Source organism: Bos indicus x Bos taurus, chromosome 27 (assembly GCF_003369695.1).
Source record: "Bos indicus x Bos taurus breed Angus x Brahman F1 hybrid chromosome 27, Bos_hybrid_MaternalHap_v2.0, whole genome shotgun sequence".
Classification (NCBI taxonomy): Eukaryota; Metazoa; Chordata; class Mammalia; order Artiodactyla; family Bovidae; genus Bos; species Bos indicus x Bos taurus.
Genome location: NC_040102.1, coordinates 15,655,940 through 15,673,129, shown reverse-complemented (window position 1 = coordinate 15,673,129; position 17,190 = coordinate 15,655,940). Strand labels below are relative to the sequence as shown.

At 41.1% G+C, this 17,190-nt stretch overlaps 1 protein-coding gene across 1 annotated transcript; it reads left to right on the top strand.

Annotated features, from left to right (window-relative positions):
* Positions 1-74: 74 nt before the first annotated feature.
* Positions 75-16,376, top strand: CCDC110 (coiled-coil domain containing 110). The gene is made up of 8 exons (XM_027530041.1): positions 75-121; positions 4,029-4,450; positions 11,258-11,313; positions 11,745-11,810; positions 12,955-13,065; positions 13,161-13,220; positions 13,897-15,982; positions 16,286-16,376. Exons 1-8 carry the CDS (start codon positions 75-77, stop codon positions 16,333-16,335), a joined length of 2,898 nt encoding a protein of 965 aa, XP_027385842.1. The 3' UTR covers positions 16,336-16,376.
* The last annotated feature ends 814 nt before the right edge of the window (positions 16,377-17,190 follow it).

Sequence of the window (17,190 nt, the reverse complement as noted above, 5' to 3'; positions counted from 1 at the left end):
CTTACTGAGTTGTGGGGTTTATTCTCCTATATAGATGAAATCAGGTTAAAATTAACTCTAAAACATAGCTAAAGATGGCTGTAGATTTGCATTTGCACGTAGTAGCCTTTGAGATGGTCCAGTAGCCATCCAAGACGTAAGTTCCCCTGACCAAAGCACTAACTGACCAAAGCACTAACCTTGTGACAATTGCCCAAATTTACCATGTCCCTTGTGGCTCAGCTGGTAAGAATTCACCTGCAATGTGGGAGACCTGGGTTTGACCCCTGGGTTGGGAAGACCCCCTGGAGAAGGGAAAGGCTACCCACTCCAGTATTCTGGCCTGAAGAATTCCATGGACTGTATAGTCCATGGGGTCACAAAGAGTTGGACAGGACTGAGTGACTTTCACTCGCTCACTTGGTCACTTTTTCAAACTACTATAGACCTCAGCTATGATTAATGATAGCCTTGTGATCTCAGGTTTTTAAAAAGATCTTCTGGAGCTAAAACCCCAGAAGTATTTCAGTCTGGTAATAAATTGCTAAGAATAGATTTGACTAGCTTGTTTTTGTGCAAGCTCTTGAATTTGTTCCAGATTCTTGATTCTGCAGCTGTTAGTCAACAGGTGAGAATGGATTCTGTAAGAAGAGCTACTATTTGAAGATTCTTAAATATTGTGACTCACAGATTTAAAAAAAAAATTGGCAGTACAGATTTTAATTCCAACCTTTAGCAATGAGCTTCACAATAAAAAATAAATAAATAAATCAGACATTTTCACAGCAGTTTTCTGGACTAACTGACATGTATGGCCAGAGAAGGCATATCCCCTGACAGAAAATTCTCCACTCTCCACATGATATGAGGTCAAATGAAATAGGAACAGTCTCACCATACTTAGAAAATAGTACAGGTGACATGTGACACCATATCAGGGAAACAAACTTTTAGTTCTAACATTAATATTTATACCTCCTCTATACTTTTGTAAAATTTAGATGAAATGTTGTCCTATATCATAAAACTGTGATTTGCTATGGGTAAAAAATAAATAAATAAATAAATTTGTGGCAAAACTAGGATTTCAGAATCAAGAAGTCTAGCACTGACCAGTTAGGAGAGTTTTTGAAAAGTTCCTAAACCTTCCCATGTTTCAGTTTTTCCCATGCAAATCTGGAAAATAACATTTTTCCATGAAATTCCACACTTCTCAGTACCACGAAGTATAAGCTAAGAATATTTCACCAAAAACTTAATTATTGGGGCAATAATTACACTAGGGAGGGAAAAAAATTGAGCATCCCTCAGAGTAAGTGTTTTGATTCTAAACTTTGCTCACCAATTTCAGCTGGGATGATCAACCTTTTCAGTGTCACAGGCCCAGGAACTATGATAGGTGGGGCCACGAATAATCAGATAAGACTTCCCTGGACATACATTCACAAATGCAAGCAGATCAGATCAGTCACTCAGTCGTGTCCGACTCTTTACTCCCAAATGTGACCAAATACATCCATTTTTGGGGTGACAGTTTCTCTCCTTAACCATCCAGTTTCTCTCTCTCACCAAAGAACAGAGTCTCCATGTGTCTCTTGGTGTGAAGCCCTCACAAGGGGCCTCTTCTGAGGGGATACCATTCATATCATAGACACTTTAATTATTAAAGATATTTTTTAAATGTATTATAACTTTGTTGGCTCCAAAGATAAGCTTGTTGTATATTAATGATAATGATTTTTGGACAAATAAATTATTTTTAAAAGTTATTCTTTAGTTTGCAAAAGAGAAATGAATCTTGTAACCAAATGATCTTGTTGCTGCTGCTGCGTCACTTCAGTCATGTCCAACTCTGTGCGACCCCATAGACGGCAGCCCACCAGGCTCCTCCATCCATGGGATTTTCCAGGCAAGAGTGCTGAAGTGGGTTGCCGTTGCCTTCTCCGAAATGATCTTGTTGACCTAACATCTAAAATCAACTGAACTTCTAAGTAAAGAACTGCTGCTCTCATTGATGAATTGATTGGGAAGTATCTTAAAATTAGAGTAGACATCTACTGAAATTAGCACACTGGCCAACTTTGAGTTTTTGATACTGTAACTCTTATCATCTGCTTTTTATATCCTGTACTGAACGGTATGGTTGAATCATCCCATTTAAATCCACAAGTAATTTCTGTGTGCACATCTGCCATCCTAACCCACAAACATTACACAGACAAATCAGCTATTGTAGAATATTACATTATATTAATTATCACATTATTAGATATTAATATTTGCTGCTGCTGCTAAGTCGCTTCAGTCGTGTCCGACTCTGTGCGACCCCATAGATGGCAGCCCACCAGGCTCCACCGTCCCTGGGATTCTCCAGGCCAAGAACACTGGAGTGGGTTGCCATTTCCTTCTCCAGTGCATGAAAGTGAAAAGTAAAAGTGAAGTCACTCAGTTGTGTCCGACTCTTAGCGACCCCATGGACTGCAGCCCACCAGGCTCCTCCATCCATGGGATTTTCCAGGCAAGAGTACTGGAGTGGGGTGCCATTGCCTTCTCCGAGATATTAATATATGATGTTGCATAAAATAAACTATTTTATAGTAATTTCTTATTTGTTATGGAAATTTCATTAGTATAGTGATTAACTTCCTAAAATGTGATGCTTTTTTATGACATTCTCCCTTCAAAATACTGAAATTTATTCAGAAGAGTAATTTGACAGATACATTGATGAAAACGTTTGCAGCTCTTCAGAAAAAGTTAACTTTGTCACCATCAATCATCAGTGGAGAACCTAAGTTCTCAAAATTACAGTTTGCTAAAACTGTCTACAACACCACAAGAAAGACTGCCAAATCTTCCAGAGGCCATTTCTATAGGCTAGGAAACAAGAAATTTACAGCTAGCAAACAATGAAACTATGATAAAGAACTTCATTTCCATGAAATCGAGGCACATAATTATTACATAATAAATTATTCCATCATGACTTGAAATTCCTTACTGTGACTTAAAATCTGAACTTTCAATTATTTTATATTCCATCTGTAATGGCTGTTATCACAAAATAATAACATATACTCATGTAATAGTTTCACTTAAAGAGCTCCATTTTCTGATGGGCAAGGGGATTGACTGTGGCCAGAGTCAGCCCGATCTTTACTTGAACAAGCCCCCGTTTCCAAGGCAACAACCATCTTTTACAAGTGGTTTACCCAGGTTCACAGGAAAGCAGCACGCTCTACAAATGAAGATTGGCGCCTCCGCGACAGCTCTAATGTGTACATTTCAATACCCTGGTATTGTAAGTTCATTACTGGAAATAGGGGTCTTTTAACCGCAGCAAACAGATGTCCCTGTCTAAGATAGCTTGAATCCCAAGTCGCTGAAACTGACCTGACAGATGGGTTGAAACAAGAGGAAGAGAACAGAATAAAACAATGAAATGGCAATCAGAGAGATCAGAGCAGGCGGGGAGTTCCTAGGTGTCTGTGTCTCTCCAAACACCCGACTCTGTCCACACAACTTAGGCTCAACAGGTGCTGCGTTAAGTCAGAGTCTGATCAATTTCTAGATGAGCAGGGGAGACGCGGGGGGCAGGGAGGGGGGCGCCCTAATGAGTTTGTCACTGGATTTGGGGGGCACAGCGAAGGTGGGTGGAGAAGGTAATGGCAACCCACTCCAGTATTCTTGCCTAGAGAATCCCATGGACAGAGGAACCTGGTGGACTGCTGTCCATGGGGTCGCAGAGAGTCGGACACGACTGAAGCGACTTAGCAGCAGCAGCGAAGGTGGGACCTTCCCAACACGCGACCGTTGCAGGCGCCGCTCGGGCGGGGCGGGCGTTTGGGATCCGGGCCCCAGACCCCAGCGCGCATCTTCCTCCTTCCCACCCCCACCGCTGCGCGCGCCCCCACTGCCCCTCGCGTGGTCCCCGCCACCCCGTTGCCAAGCAACGAGATGTCCGGGCTAGAAGCAACCGAGCAGAATGCCTGGGAGGAGGGAAGGCAGTTGGGAAGAGGCCTTGAGTAGCAGAAATGAGCCCGGGTAAGGGGGTGGGACTGGCCTTTGAAGGGGCGCCCTGGGAGGTGGACGGGTACTGGAGAGCGCCGCCTCCCAGACCCCGGCCCCTTCACCCCCAGAGAGAGTCGGGTCCTGGGTGCGGATCTGCAGGACGAGCCGCGCACCTCCGCTGGCCAGGAGGAAGGCATCCAGGCACCCGCCCAGCCTCTGGCCCAGCGCGCCCTCCGGTGGCCGCTCAGCGCGCCCGCGCCCCGCATCCCCAGGCCTCGTCTCCCTCCTCCCCAGGCCTCGTCTCCCTCCTCCCGGCAAAGCCAAAAGGCTGAAGCCCAGTGCTGTTTTGTTACAGAAAAGCGTCCTGAGGAAGAGGATGAGGTTGACTGCGTCCTCCTTTCAGCATCCAAGATCCTAAATTCTTCTGAGGGGATAAAGGAAAATGGTAGCAGTGAAACAGGTAAAAAAAACCTCCCGGCCAAGCTCGGCCCGCAGCAGTGTTTCTGCCTTTTTACTGTAGCAAAACTACAATAAATGACGTAGCAACCAGTACGCAGCCTAAATCCCCGGGCCCAACTGGTGTACTTCCGGTAACTGTTCAGCTGGTACTAACAGTAACTAACACGGAATATTTCCTTTGGGCCACGTACGGTCCTGAGCACTTAAATGGATCAACTTAATCTTCACAACAACCTTATGAAGTAGGTACGACTGTTCTTCTCATGTTACAGGCGAGGGAACTGAGTGAGGCACAGAAAGGTTAACTAACTCCCCCAAGGTCACACAGCAAGTGACAGAGCCAGTATTGAGCAGGGTAGCTGCAAATGTCCAGGCCTTAACACACCTGCTACACTCTTCTGCCTCTCTGAATATCAAATAAGAAGTTGCTGATTTTTATGGACAATCACTAAAAAGGATTCTTTCCAAAAGAACTTTTTATGGTAAATATCTGCGGACTACTGGAAGGCTGTATAGGGAGGGTGTTTGAAATAATTAAAGAGCTGCAGTTTTCAAGCTCCATATAAACCATGAATAAGATGTGTGGGGGTGGGGTGGGGCATCTGAGCACACTGAAGTTGGAGTCTGGCTTCCTCCAGAGAGGCTGGAGGAGGCTCCAGGGCTCTCAGAGGGGCCTGGTGTTCATGAGAGATGTCAGGTGAGGGGCAGAGCGCTGGGGGCGGGAGGCCATCTGTAAACTGATGGGCCACCTTCGGATCTACAGTTGCCCCTAAGCCACGTGGGACACGTGGCCATCCCCACGCAGAGGGGCTGGGAGAAGTAACCGGAGATCTGAAGTCAAGAAGGGTTTGTCCACCTTCAGAAACCAGGGACCTTCACAAAGGCTTTGTCAAGGGCTCTGAAAATAGGGCTGGCACAGCCACACCCTTGTAGACAAAGACAGCGGGATGCCCGTGACCACCAGGATAAGCCATACCTCAGTGGCCCCCACGGGAACAGTGGGCTGACCTGACCCCTCTCTGCTCTTCTGAGCACTGCCCATCTTCTGGGGGGAGGCCAGGCAGGCACCCCTGTGCAATGTGTGGGTGGGTGGGGGTGGTTCCAGAAGTCCTGACCCAGGGAGAAGTCCTCACAGACTGTTTAGACAGTTCCACACCACAGGGAGAGCATGTAAGGTCAGAAGAGACTGAAGGACTTGAATTTGGCAAGACTGTGTGTTCTCTAACGTGAGCGAGATGTAAGGCTCTGGAGGAAAATGCCAGCATTCACAGAAAATGACGTTGCATACAAAATAGCACATAGGCTTGGCTGAGAGATCCTGTCTTACTCACTAGAGCATGGTGCATATAAGGGCAGGGGCTCAATCAGTGAGAATTTCCAAGTCAGATGTGATGAAGGATGGCAGGGATCTTCTGCCTAAAGCTAAAGACGAAACTCGGATGTGTGACCCTGTGCCCTGCCCTCTTTCTGTTCTCTTAGCTACATTTCATCATCACCAAGAGGTCTGTTCTTTGGGTGCTGACCAACAGAACATTAATGTGATTTGCATAAATAACACCGAATTACAATGCCCTGCAATAGTTCTCAGGTCTCTGAACTTAAGTAGTTAATATATGAAGTGGTGGAGTATATGGAATGTCAGAGGTGGGTGGGGAGTGGGCAATTTTATTTCAAACAGGATGGGAGGAGACTTCATTAGCAGATGACATCTGAGCAAAGGCCTGAAGGAGCTCAAGGAGTTGTCAGTGCAGATTTCTGGGGAAAGAACACTCTGGGAAGAGAGAACAGCAGCTGCAGGGGCCCTGAGGTGGGAGGAGCCCTGGTATGTTTGAGGAATAGCTAGCGACAGGGGCAGAATGAGCGAGGAGGAGGAGGAGGATGGCAGGAGGGTTCAGAGAGGAAACTGGGCTTTGCAGTTCCATGTAGAATGAGAGGGCTTGTTCTGAGCAAACCAGGAAGCAGTGGAGAACTGGAGCAGTCATCCCTGCTCTCCATCTCAATTAGAAATTTTAAATTTACCAAACCATCATCATATTGATAACATCCTTGCTGCTACAGTAATATTAGTAAAGTTTTCTTGAGTACTTACAGTATACCATGCACTGTGTAAGGCTTTGCCTAGAAACTAGACACTGAGCCCTCACGGCAAGCGTCTGGTGAAGTCAGGCTTCCAGCCCAGGCAGCCTGGCTGCAGAGCTCCCGGGACAGCGCCTTGTGCAGGGACATACCCTCCCCTGTGCCCTACATTTCCCCATAGGAGTTACTCCCGTCCTACACACTCTATCCTCTGTGCCCCTCACTAGAAGGGAAGCTTCACATGGGCAGAGATGTTGCATGTTTTGTTCAACTGTAAGATCGCCAGCACCTTGGACAGTACTTGATAGATAGCGCTGTTCAAAAACAGTTGTTGCATGAATGAATGAAGGCTTGGATGGAGCAGCTCACAAGGCTTCAGAAAACAATTCCTTCTAGGAGTGAATGGGAATTGCCGCAGCAAAATTCAGTGTTTGAACCTGAGAATTAAAAAGCTTCAATTACAGAGTATCTAACATCATATATAGAATTATTACCACATCGCATTTTAAAAATTCATTTGTTCTTCCTGCTCCGTTAGCTACAGCTATGTCCTTAAAACTTTCTCTATACGTTGAATGGGCTGGCCTGGTGGCTCAGTGGTAAAGAATCCACCTGCCAATGCAGGAGACTTGGGTTTGATTCCTTCGTGGGAAAGATGCCCTGGAGAAGGAAACGGCAACCCACTGCAGTTTCTTGCCTGGGAAGTCCCATGGACAAATTTGGTGGGCTACAGTCCAAGGGGTCAGACATAACTTAGCAACTAAACAACAAAAATATGTCTACTATGACATAAGCTCCTTTAGACTTTAGAATAAATTCCCCATATCTTTACCTAAATTATCTCAAAAAGCATCCTGTTGCAAACTATCTTGTTTTTAAATTCTGACATTTAAATATGAAACAGCTAGAGAATTTAAATTGAATCTAATCTGAATAATATTTCTTTCAATCTGAATAGAGATTAAGCCTCTTCAGGACTGGCACCACATCCTCTACTTAGTCTAAATACTTCCCAATATTGTACATTTAGCAAGGACTTAATTAAACTGTGACGTGTGATTCTGTTCCCTCTCCTGTGCTTCATTCATAACTTCTCTTCCAATTCTAGAATCACAAAATCCTATGTGGTTCTTTAAGTATTGATGAATTTTAAAATTATCTTCCCGTTGGGAGTAAGGGGCAGCCAGTGTCTCTGAAACTCATAAGAAAAATAAAAAGTTCTTTTGATAGCTTTTTAAAATAAATGACTCTCTCTGCCTACCCTGTATCTTCACTGAATCATCAGAACTTTGGTGGAGAAAAACACTCACTCACTGTGTTTTACTGTGGTCATACTGTGGATCTCAATGCTATTTGGAAAAGTTACATTATTTCCCCAGAAAACACTTTATCAAGCCCTCCGCAAGATAACTGTTTCACTTTTCTTGTTTCATGAAATCTCCAGCACCTCTCACCACTACCTCTCAATGGGCAACATGATGTCATACTGTATGAAAAAATTAGAAGCAGTCAGACCCAAACACCCTGACTCTCAACCTTAAATTCTGCTAAGCTACCTGGCTGTGTCCCGCATTCTCTGCTGCCCCACTTCCATGGGAGGACTGTCCCTGCTCCATCACAGGCCATTCCCTCCAGATTATATCTCTCCTGGAATTCTGTAGTTCTTAATGTTGGCCTCATTCTCCAGAATTCTTTTTCGTCTCCATTTCCACTACATGGTTTCCACAGCAAGCAGGTAGATTAGACTCTCTCTAGTTAAAAAATTTCTTGGACCTTCATATCTCTTCCCCCAAATGCCTGTCCCCGCCAGGCACCTTATCCACTGCCAAAGTAAAACCAGAAAATGCTGCATATATATATATAATCTCCAGTGCCACAAACCTCCACCTTCCACAGGGGAACAAGACGGAGGGAGGGAGGTCCATGTAGAAGCCGTCTAGAAAGGCCATGCTCTTTCCTTAAGATCTTCATTCGCTGTATCTCTTGAACAAGTCTTTGGATTTCTTTTTGCCCCACATTTCTTACTCCATCTTAGCAAACGGAGTCCTTATATTTAGCCGTAAACTTGCAAGTCCTAACAAGACAAAGGAAATCTGTGCAGGAAAGGGAGACTGTTGCTGCGGGTGCAGGAAGAGATAAAACTGTGAATAGGAAATCCATTAAGAATAAAGCCAAAGGCTGGGAATATTTACAACAATAATATCTTATCTTTGGGTTTAAATAGTTTTGTGAGAATTATAGTTACAGAACAAAGTGTGAACATCATGAAACGTGAAAATAATATCCCTATCAAACATCATGACAACTGGGGAGGAAGGACGAGGCCAATTTTTTCATCATTTACCCCCTTTTTTGGCACGGATGGAGTGAATCACACTGAATATTCACATCAGAAATGTATGTTATTTGCAGGCGGCTTCTTTACCTGCTGAGCCATCAGGGAAGCCCCACTTAAAACATAAAATTTCCAATTTCTTAATCTGTTTCATGACCCATTTCCAATATTTTAGAGGGCTCTCATAAGAAATAATCTCTCATGTAGTGAGTAAAAATCTGAATACTAGCAATACATTTGACTATTTGCGGTTTTATTTTATCAAATATAAGTCTAATATTATTATTTAAAAGTAGAATGCGTAATATGATCCCATTGATTGAAAATCATTTGTTTTTTTCCATGTATGTGTCTAGAGAGCTGACTAAAGGGTGGGTACCTAAAATTTTGTTGTTGTTGTTTTTCAGTCGCTAAGTCGTGTCTAACTCTCTGTGACCCCATGGACTGCAGAACACCAGGCTTCCCTGTTCTTCACTGCCTCGGAGTTTGCTCAAACTCATGTCCATTGAGTCAGTGATGCTATCTAACCATCTCATTCTCTGTCACCCCCTTCTCTTCCTGCCATTAATCTTTTCCAGCATCAGGGTCTTTTCCAGTGAGTAGGCTCTTTGCATCACTTGGCCAAAGTATTGGAGCTTCAGCTTTAGCATCGGTCCTTCCAATGAATATTCAGGATTGATTTCCTTTAGGATTGACTGGTTTGAGCTCCTTGCTGTCCAAGGGACTCTCAAGAGTCTTCTCCAGCACCACCATTTGAAAGCATCAGTTTTCCAGTGCTCAGTCCTCTTTATGGTCCAACTCTTTCACTCATACATGACTACTGGAAAAACCATACATAGGTTTGACTATACGGACCTTTGTCGGCAAAGTGATGCCTCTGCTTTTAATATGCTGTCTAGGTGTGTCATAGCTTTCCTTCCAAGGGGCAAGCATCTTTAATTCTGGATGGTGGGATTCTAAGTGATATATTCGGAGAAGGCAATGGCATCCCACTCCAGTACTCTTGCCTGGAAAATACCATGGATGGAGGAGCCTGGTAGGCTGCAGTCCATGGGGTCGCTAAGAGTCGGGCACTACTGAATGACTTCACTTTCACGCATTGGAGAAAGAAATGGCAACCCACTCCAGTATTCTTGCCTGGAGAATCCCAGGGACAGAGGAGCCTAGTGGGCTGCCGTCTATGGGGTCGCACAGAGTCGGACACAACTGAAGCGACTTAGCAGCAGCAGCAACAGGTGATACATTCTTTTCTCGTTTGCATTTTGATCTATTAATATTTGAGTTCATCAGAAGAGGTTATTTTATTTTATTTATTTATTTTTAAAATTAATTTATTTTAATTGGAGGCTAATTACTTTACAATATTGCAGTGGTTATTTTAGAGTTTGAAAAACTTTGGGATGCCTTACAGGACTGGTCCAGACCTTAACTTGAGTTCCTTTTTTCCTCTCTGAGACGAACATTTCTGACTACCATTTTATTCCCAGTAAGATGCAAAGCTGAGCAGTAACCAGATGGACTCACTGTCCATCCCTGCTCTGTGATGAAGGTGGGATTCTTCAGTTGGCCAAATGACTCCAGGTTGTGAACCAGAGCTGCTCTCTCAGTGATAAGGGCCAGATTGGGACGGGATGGGAGGGAAGACGCTTTGCAACCAGTTTCTATAACATCTGGCAGACTTTCATTCCAAAGGAGCTATGCTGAACTCTTTAGAAACCTTCTCCTAAATATCAGAAATTGCCAGCCTAGGGGGAGCATTCTAATGTAACTCTCATTTCATTCAGGACATGTTTTTAAAATTTTTTAAATAAAAATTTTGCATTTGTCATGAAACTTGCAAACATTATATAGTCTCTCCTCTACTGCAGATCTATGATCTGTTTTTTAGGAAGGAACACACGGATGTTTATAGCACTTTGCTTAAGAACACAATAAGACCTATGTTCTATTAATCCAAACTGTTTTCCAGATTAAGGAAGAAAAACATCACATGGCTGTTTCATAGACACTGAGACCCATATAGTACTTTGCCAAGGGTCTCCCATCATATGAGAATTGTTCATTTTTATACCAAAAAATATATAGTTTATATCCCTGAAACAAACAAAGATATCTAAGTTTCAGAGTAGTCTAAGTTTGGTGTTACAAGTTAATGATTTATTATAAAAGTAAAACCACTGTTACAACGTCAAGTAGGTGCAGTATTTTAAGTCAGATGAAAATTATTTCTTAATTCGTTATACTGGTAGCACTGGGTTTATCCTAATGTGAACATCAGTCATCTCATTATCTCTTTGCCTCACCATCCAAGAAAGCTAAGAGATTGCTTTCCATTAACATTGTTTAAAAATAACAATTAAGAATTAAATCACATCATTTTTCAATTTTACTTTTTAGAACACGGCTGTGTATCAGAATCAGAAAATCAAATCCAACCACAATCAGCATTGAAAGTGAGTATATTTCATTTTATTTTCTCAGAAAACCTGTGTAAAGTCTGATCTTTCTCAGAATACTTGAGAGTGAGCAAGAATGATTAGTAAGCCAGCCACCTGACCCTCCACGTGATCCCTGTAATAGGCAACTTTGGGGGATATTTTTTTTTAATTCTAACAAAGTGTGCATTCATGCGTGCTAAGTCGTTTCATTCGTGCCCGACTTTGTTCGACCCCATGGACTAGCCTGACAGGCTCTTCTGTCCATGGGATTCTCCAGGCAAGAATACCAGAGTGGGTTGTCATGCCCTTCTCCAGGGGATCTTCCTGACCCAGGTCTCCTGCATTGCAGGCAGATTCTTTACCATCTGGGCCACTAGGGAATCCCATAACAAAGTGTATGTTCACCTACAGATGTTCAATTCCATCCCTGTATAACTTTGTTATAGGCCCTTCAGCAACAACTGGAATCGTTTCAGGCTCTCCGAATACAGACTCTGCAAAATGTTAGCATGGTATGTTTCTTTTAATTTACATAGAAAATATGCAAACTGAGGATACCATCGTACATGTCTAAGCTGACGACCCCTAGCCACTTGATTACTTAAAACTAAATGTGATAAAATAGAGCTGCAATCTATTCTAGACTCCAAATTTGGAGGAAACTACATTGTTATACCTGTATTTTTTTTTTAAGTATGTTTAAACTGCTACCTATATACAGTCTAAAAATAGGAACTCTCGTCATTAAGTGATACAAAATCTAACTCAAAGTAAGGGGAAATTGCACTTTGTTAGATCTGGCAATGAAAACCCCAGGGATAGTGCACTTGGGGATGGCTTTATCTGTGTGACCAGGACTACATCATCCAAAAACCAGCCTCCCTCCTTATCATGGTTCTGCTTTTGACAGTATCAGATTCTCAGACTCCAGGTGGTAGCAAAAGGGTTGCTAAAAGTTCCGGCCTTTATCTTTCCAGGCTCCAGTTAGAGAAGAGACTGTGCTTTTCTCTCTTAGCAGTTTGTCCTGATTCTGATGGCCCCCCATGCATTCTTGAAAGCAGTCCCTGTTCAGAGGGAGGCAACGCCCTAACTGGTCACATGCTCACCCCTTAGAGCTGGAGGGGGGCTCTCTACCACCGCCAAAGGCACAGGGTCTTTATCCAGAAGAAACAAGAGGTAGTGTTAACAGGACAGGGTGTGGATTCTGGGGGTACAGAACACAACACATACAACTGGAGGCCCTATATAAACTTCACCCTGACATTCCTGTACTAGAAGCAAGAGCGGGGAAACGGGAAGAGAAGACAAAAGCCTCCTGAGGCTGACAAAACAGAGTCCACTCTGATGACAAAGATCAAGGATCTCTGATTTATTCAACAACATAAAAAACAAACATCTAAAGTTATTTTAATTCAGAAGATTCTGCTTTCCTCAGTTAAGCCTTTCTCATTTTATAATCACATAGTAAAGGCATGCTTTTCTTAAAGAGTCCTTCAATAGAGATTACAGTAATTTTAATTTAATTTATATTTTATATGATGGTCAATTTTTATGTGTAGGAAATTTAAAGATATCTTTTAATTATAATATCTATTATTCTTGTGCATTCATAAGTTTATAAATCAAGGTCTGATAGTCTTAATTTGTCTTTTAAAGGTACAGTCTGAAATCAGTGAAATATTGAACAAAAGTATCATTGAAGTAGAAAACCCACAATTTAACCCAGAAAAAAATCTAGTATTCGGCACACACAATGAAACGGCTTTGGTATGTTCTTCAACATAGGATCATTTCTACATTTCGGTACTTCAGAAATGTTACAACCTTTGATCTTCATCTTTACATTCTCCCCTTCTTCACAGGGTGACTGGATTGTCAAAGGTGAAAATAAGGAAACTCCTGTCCTGAAAACCCTGAAAGATGTATGTTTTCCTCCTCCATACTTCTACAATTTTCTTGTTTCTCTTAGAAGAGCATAGGAAGGGCATTTGACTTAGTCCAGATATCTAAAGATTCCCAAGTAAACTGAAATGCAAGGCAGCTTTTATAGCCTTTCTGTCCACTTATGAGTTCTCCTACTTTTAGGATTGACTTAGACCTCTGAGTTCTCTAGAACAGGTCCAAACCAGACTCACTGTGTGTCTCCACTTATTAGAACTCACATTTCCAGAACAGTCACAGCCCTAGATACACTTGAAACTAGGAAGACAAGCTAAGGTTGACATACAGAAGGAATGAAACTTTTCATTTTCTTTAAACTTCCCTTTGAACTATGGCTGCTGTCTTCCCCATTAAGGTATGATGGTCTCTTGAGAAATGTTGGATTTCTATTTCTGAAATTGAGGGGTTGGCCCTGCTATCTCACTACTTAAGAAAATAAGTATAATTTCTAAGCAAACTGTGAAAACCAGAGTTACAGGTCTGTAATAAAGGTAGAGTTTCCTGCAGAAAATGAACCATACTTGTTAGGCTTCTCTGCTGCAGAAATGGAGAAAATGTTCATTCTGGTTGTAAAAATATATCCTCCCCAAAATATTGTCTTAATTTGTTGGTCATGTGGCGAATGATAGTACATAGTATGATTTTTATTTTTACTAGCCTATAGAGAATCAAGAAGAAACCCTTTCTACAGAGAAAATTCATCATTTTGAGGATTCCAGAACTCTTCATTCAGCAGAAGAAAAATTCAGTAGTGATAGTATTGACAGTCTTCCTCAAAGTATAGATGTTCCATGCCAGATACATTTCAAGGACACATTACCTCTGAGAATTTCGACAGATAATTCAGCTTCAGAAAATTCTGATGGGTTGAAGAATTATAATAACTTTTATAATTTTCTACCTAATGTACCTCAAAATGGGATGTCTCAAGCTGAGACGCTAATTCTGGATAAGTCCAGAATGACAATGCCTTTTCTCAAGAATGGATTTTGTGAAAATTTAGATGATATTTGCCATTCCATTAAACAAATGAAGGAAGAGCTTCAAAAGTCACATAATAGGGAACTGGCACTTACAAACGAACTGCAGACTTTAAAAGCTGTTCCAAGGCATGGGAATTATGACCTGCCCCCCGTTCACAAAGAAAAAAACAATTTCATTAAGGAAGAAAATATTGAAAGTAACTTAAGTGAAGATATAAAATCAAAGAGAATTTTGGAATTAGAGGCATTAGTAAACAAATTGCTCCCACTTAGGGAAACAGTGTCAAAATTCCATGTGAATTTTTGTAGGAAATGTAAAAAATTATCTAGGAGCGAAATACACAGGGGAAAAAGGAATGAGAAAAACAATAAAGAAATTCCTATCACTGACAAGAATATTGCAGATTTAAAACTCCATTCCAGAGTCCCGAGACATACATTGGCATTCATTGACCCAACAAAATATGAAATGAAAGACAAAGAAAAACAACCATTTACAGTAAAACAAGGATCAATAATATTTGAAAATGAGAAAACATCCAAAGTCAATTCTGTTACTGAGCAATGTGTAGCAAAAATTCAGTACTTACAGAATTACTTGAAAGAATCTATGCAAATACAGAAAAAAGTAATGAAACTAGAGAATGAAAACCTAACCCTTAAAACAAAAATTAAACCTCTTGTCTTTACCACACAATCTCTGATACAGAAAATTGAAATGTATGAAAAGCAACTTAAGACACTGGTTGAAGAAAAGAATACTCTCCAGTCCAAGTTAACTAAAACAGAAGAAGATGGCAAAGAATGTCTTAAAGAATTGAAAAAAATAGTTAGTAACTATAATGTTCTCCAAGGACAAAATAAAACCCTCGAGGAAAAAAACAGTCAACTTTCTTTGGAGAATCAACAAATTATAGAAGCATTAGATCAACTAAAAAGCAAGGAACACAAAACTCAAAGTGATATGGCCATTGTCAATAATGAAAACAAACGATTGAGCATAGAAATGGAATCAATGAAAACAAATATTCTATTGATACAAGAGGAAAAAGAAATGTTAGAGAAAAAAACTCATCAGCTTCTAAAGGAAAAAGGGGCACTGGAAAATGAACTGAAAGAGACCCGCCTAGAGACAGCGCAGCTGAAAGAGAAAGAAAGATTGGCAAAAATCGAACAAGAGACACTTCTTCAAATAGTAGAAACAGTTAAAAATGAAAAGCTTAATCTTGAAACCACCTTACAAGAATCTACTGCTGCGAGAGAGATGATGGCAAGAGAAATTGAGGATATTCAAACATACCAATCTACTGCGGAAGAGAATTTTCTGCAAGAGATAAAAAATGCAAAGTCAGAAGCAAGTATTTATAAGAATAGTTTGTCAGAAATGGGCAATGAATGTGAACTGTTATCAAAAATGTTAATGGAAATTAAGACCGATAATCAGCTTCTAAAAGAGGAACTAAAAAAAAATAGTCAAGAAAGTATAAAATTTGAAAACAGCATCAGTAGACTTGAGGAAGACAAAATACTCTTAGAAAATTATGTAAGAAGTATAGAGAATGAAAGGGACACCTTGGAATTTGAGATGCGGAATCTTCAAAGAGAATATTCAAATCTAAGTGAAAAAATCTGCAGTCACCATATTGACCTCTCAAAAATGGGTCACATTTCAAGGAAAGATAAATTCCATTTTGACATCTATGATATTTATGAAGACACCTCTAGTCCTGGGAATAGGCCTTTAGCCCTTGGTTTGAAAGGTATGTATATCTTGGTGGATTCGTAGAAATGTGTTTAAAATTTCTTTTGTCTATCAGGCATTAGCCAGAGGACAGTAATAAGAAGGTGAACACTATTTTTGTAAGATTTGTATCCAATTCATTACATAGTCGAATTACTTAGAGATTTTGGTCCTTTGATGAGATGTGTTATTTATACGACTTCTATATATTGTATATGGCTAAAGCAACTTTGGTAGCAAGCAGGAAATTTTTTTAATTATTATTTTTCCACAGTACACTTAGCAGTCCCATCTTTTCAAAAATTCTTTTTTTTTCCCCCAGGAACTCCAAGTAAACTGTATCAACTGCTTCCATCCAAGACATGTAAATAAATTTCTGAAAACAATATTTCAAAATCTTTCATCCAGGTGCTTTTTTCAACAAAAAGTTTTAAATTTACCTCCACATATGATCATGATTACCTTATAATTGATTGGGCTAGTTTTTAATTAGAAATTGGAATTAGGTATATATTCTCATGCTGTCAAGAACTATAAATACCTTGAGACTCTATCCAGTTTGTAAGCTAATAATGTGTTATAGCCTGACACGGTGTCATGGGTTCCAGTGGAAGACATGAGAATCCTGGATCAGAGACAAAGGAGCTTCTTGCTCACAGCAACAGCAGTAGGCAGAACTTTCCCACGGGTTCTTCCAATTCCAACAGGCAACATGAAAAAAGTCACACAGTGGTTAGTTCAAGAGAAAACTCGGAGCTTTTCCTTTAAATACAATAACAGGTCAAATAGCCATTTTAATGTCTTTATTTGCTAATTCCATCTTCTCTACCATTATGGGGTTCATTTCTATTGACTGATTTTTCTCCCGGTTGTGGGTTACATTTTCCTGCTTCCTGGCATGTCTAGTAGTTGTGTTTTGTTTTTAAACTGGAAGATGGATTAAAAAAAAAAAATAATTGTATTTACTTGTTTATTTTTGGCCATGCTGGGTCTTTGTTGCTGCACAGGCTTTTCTCTAGCTGCGGTGCGCAGGCGACTCTAGCACGAAGGCTTCAGCGGTTGCTGCTCGAGGGCTCCAGGGCACAGGCTCAGTAGCTGTGACATACACAGGCTTAGTAGCTCCATGGCATGTGAGATCTTCCCAGATCAGAGCGCGCAACTGTGTCTCCTGTATTGCCAGGTGGATTCTTCACCACTGAGCCACCAGCGAAACCCGATTTTTGTGAA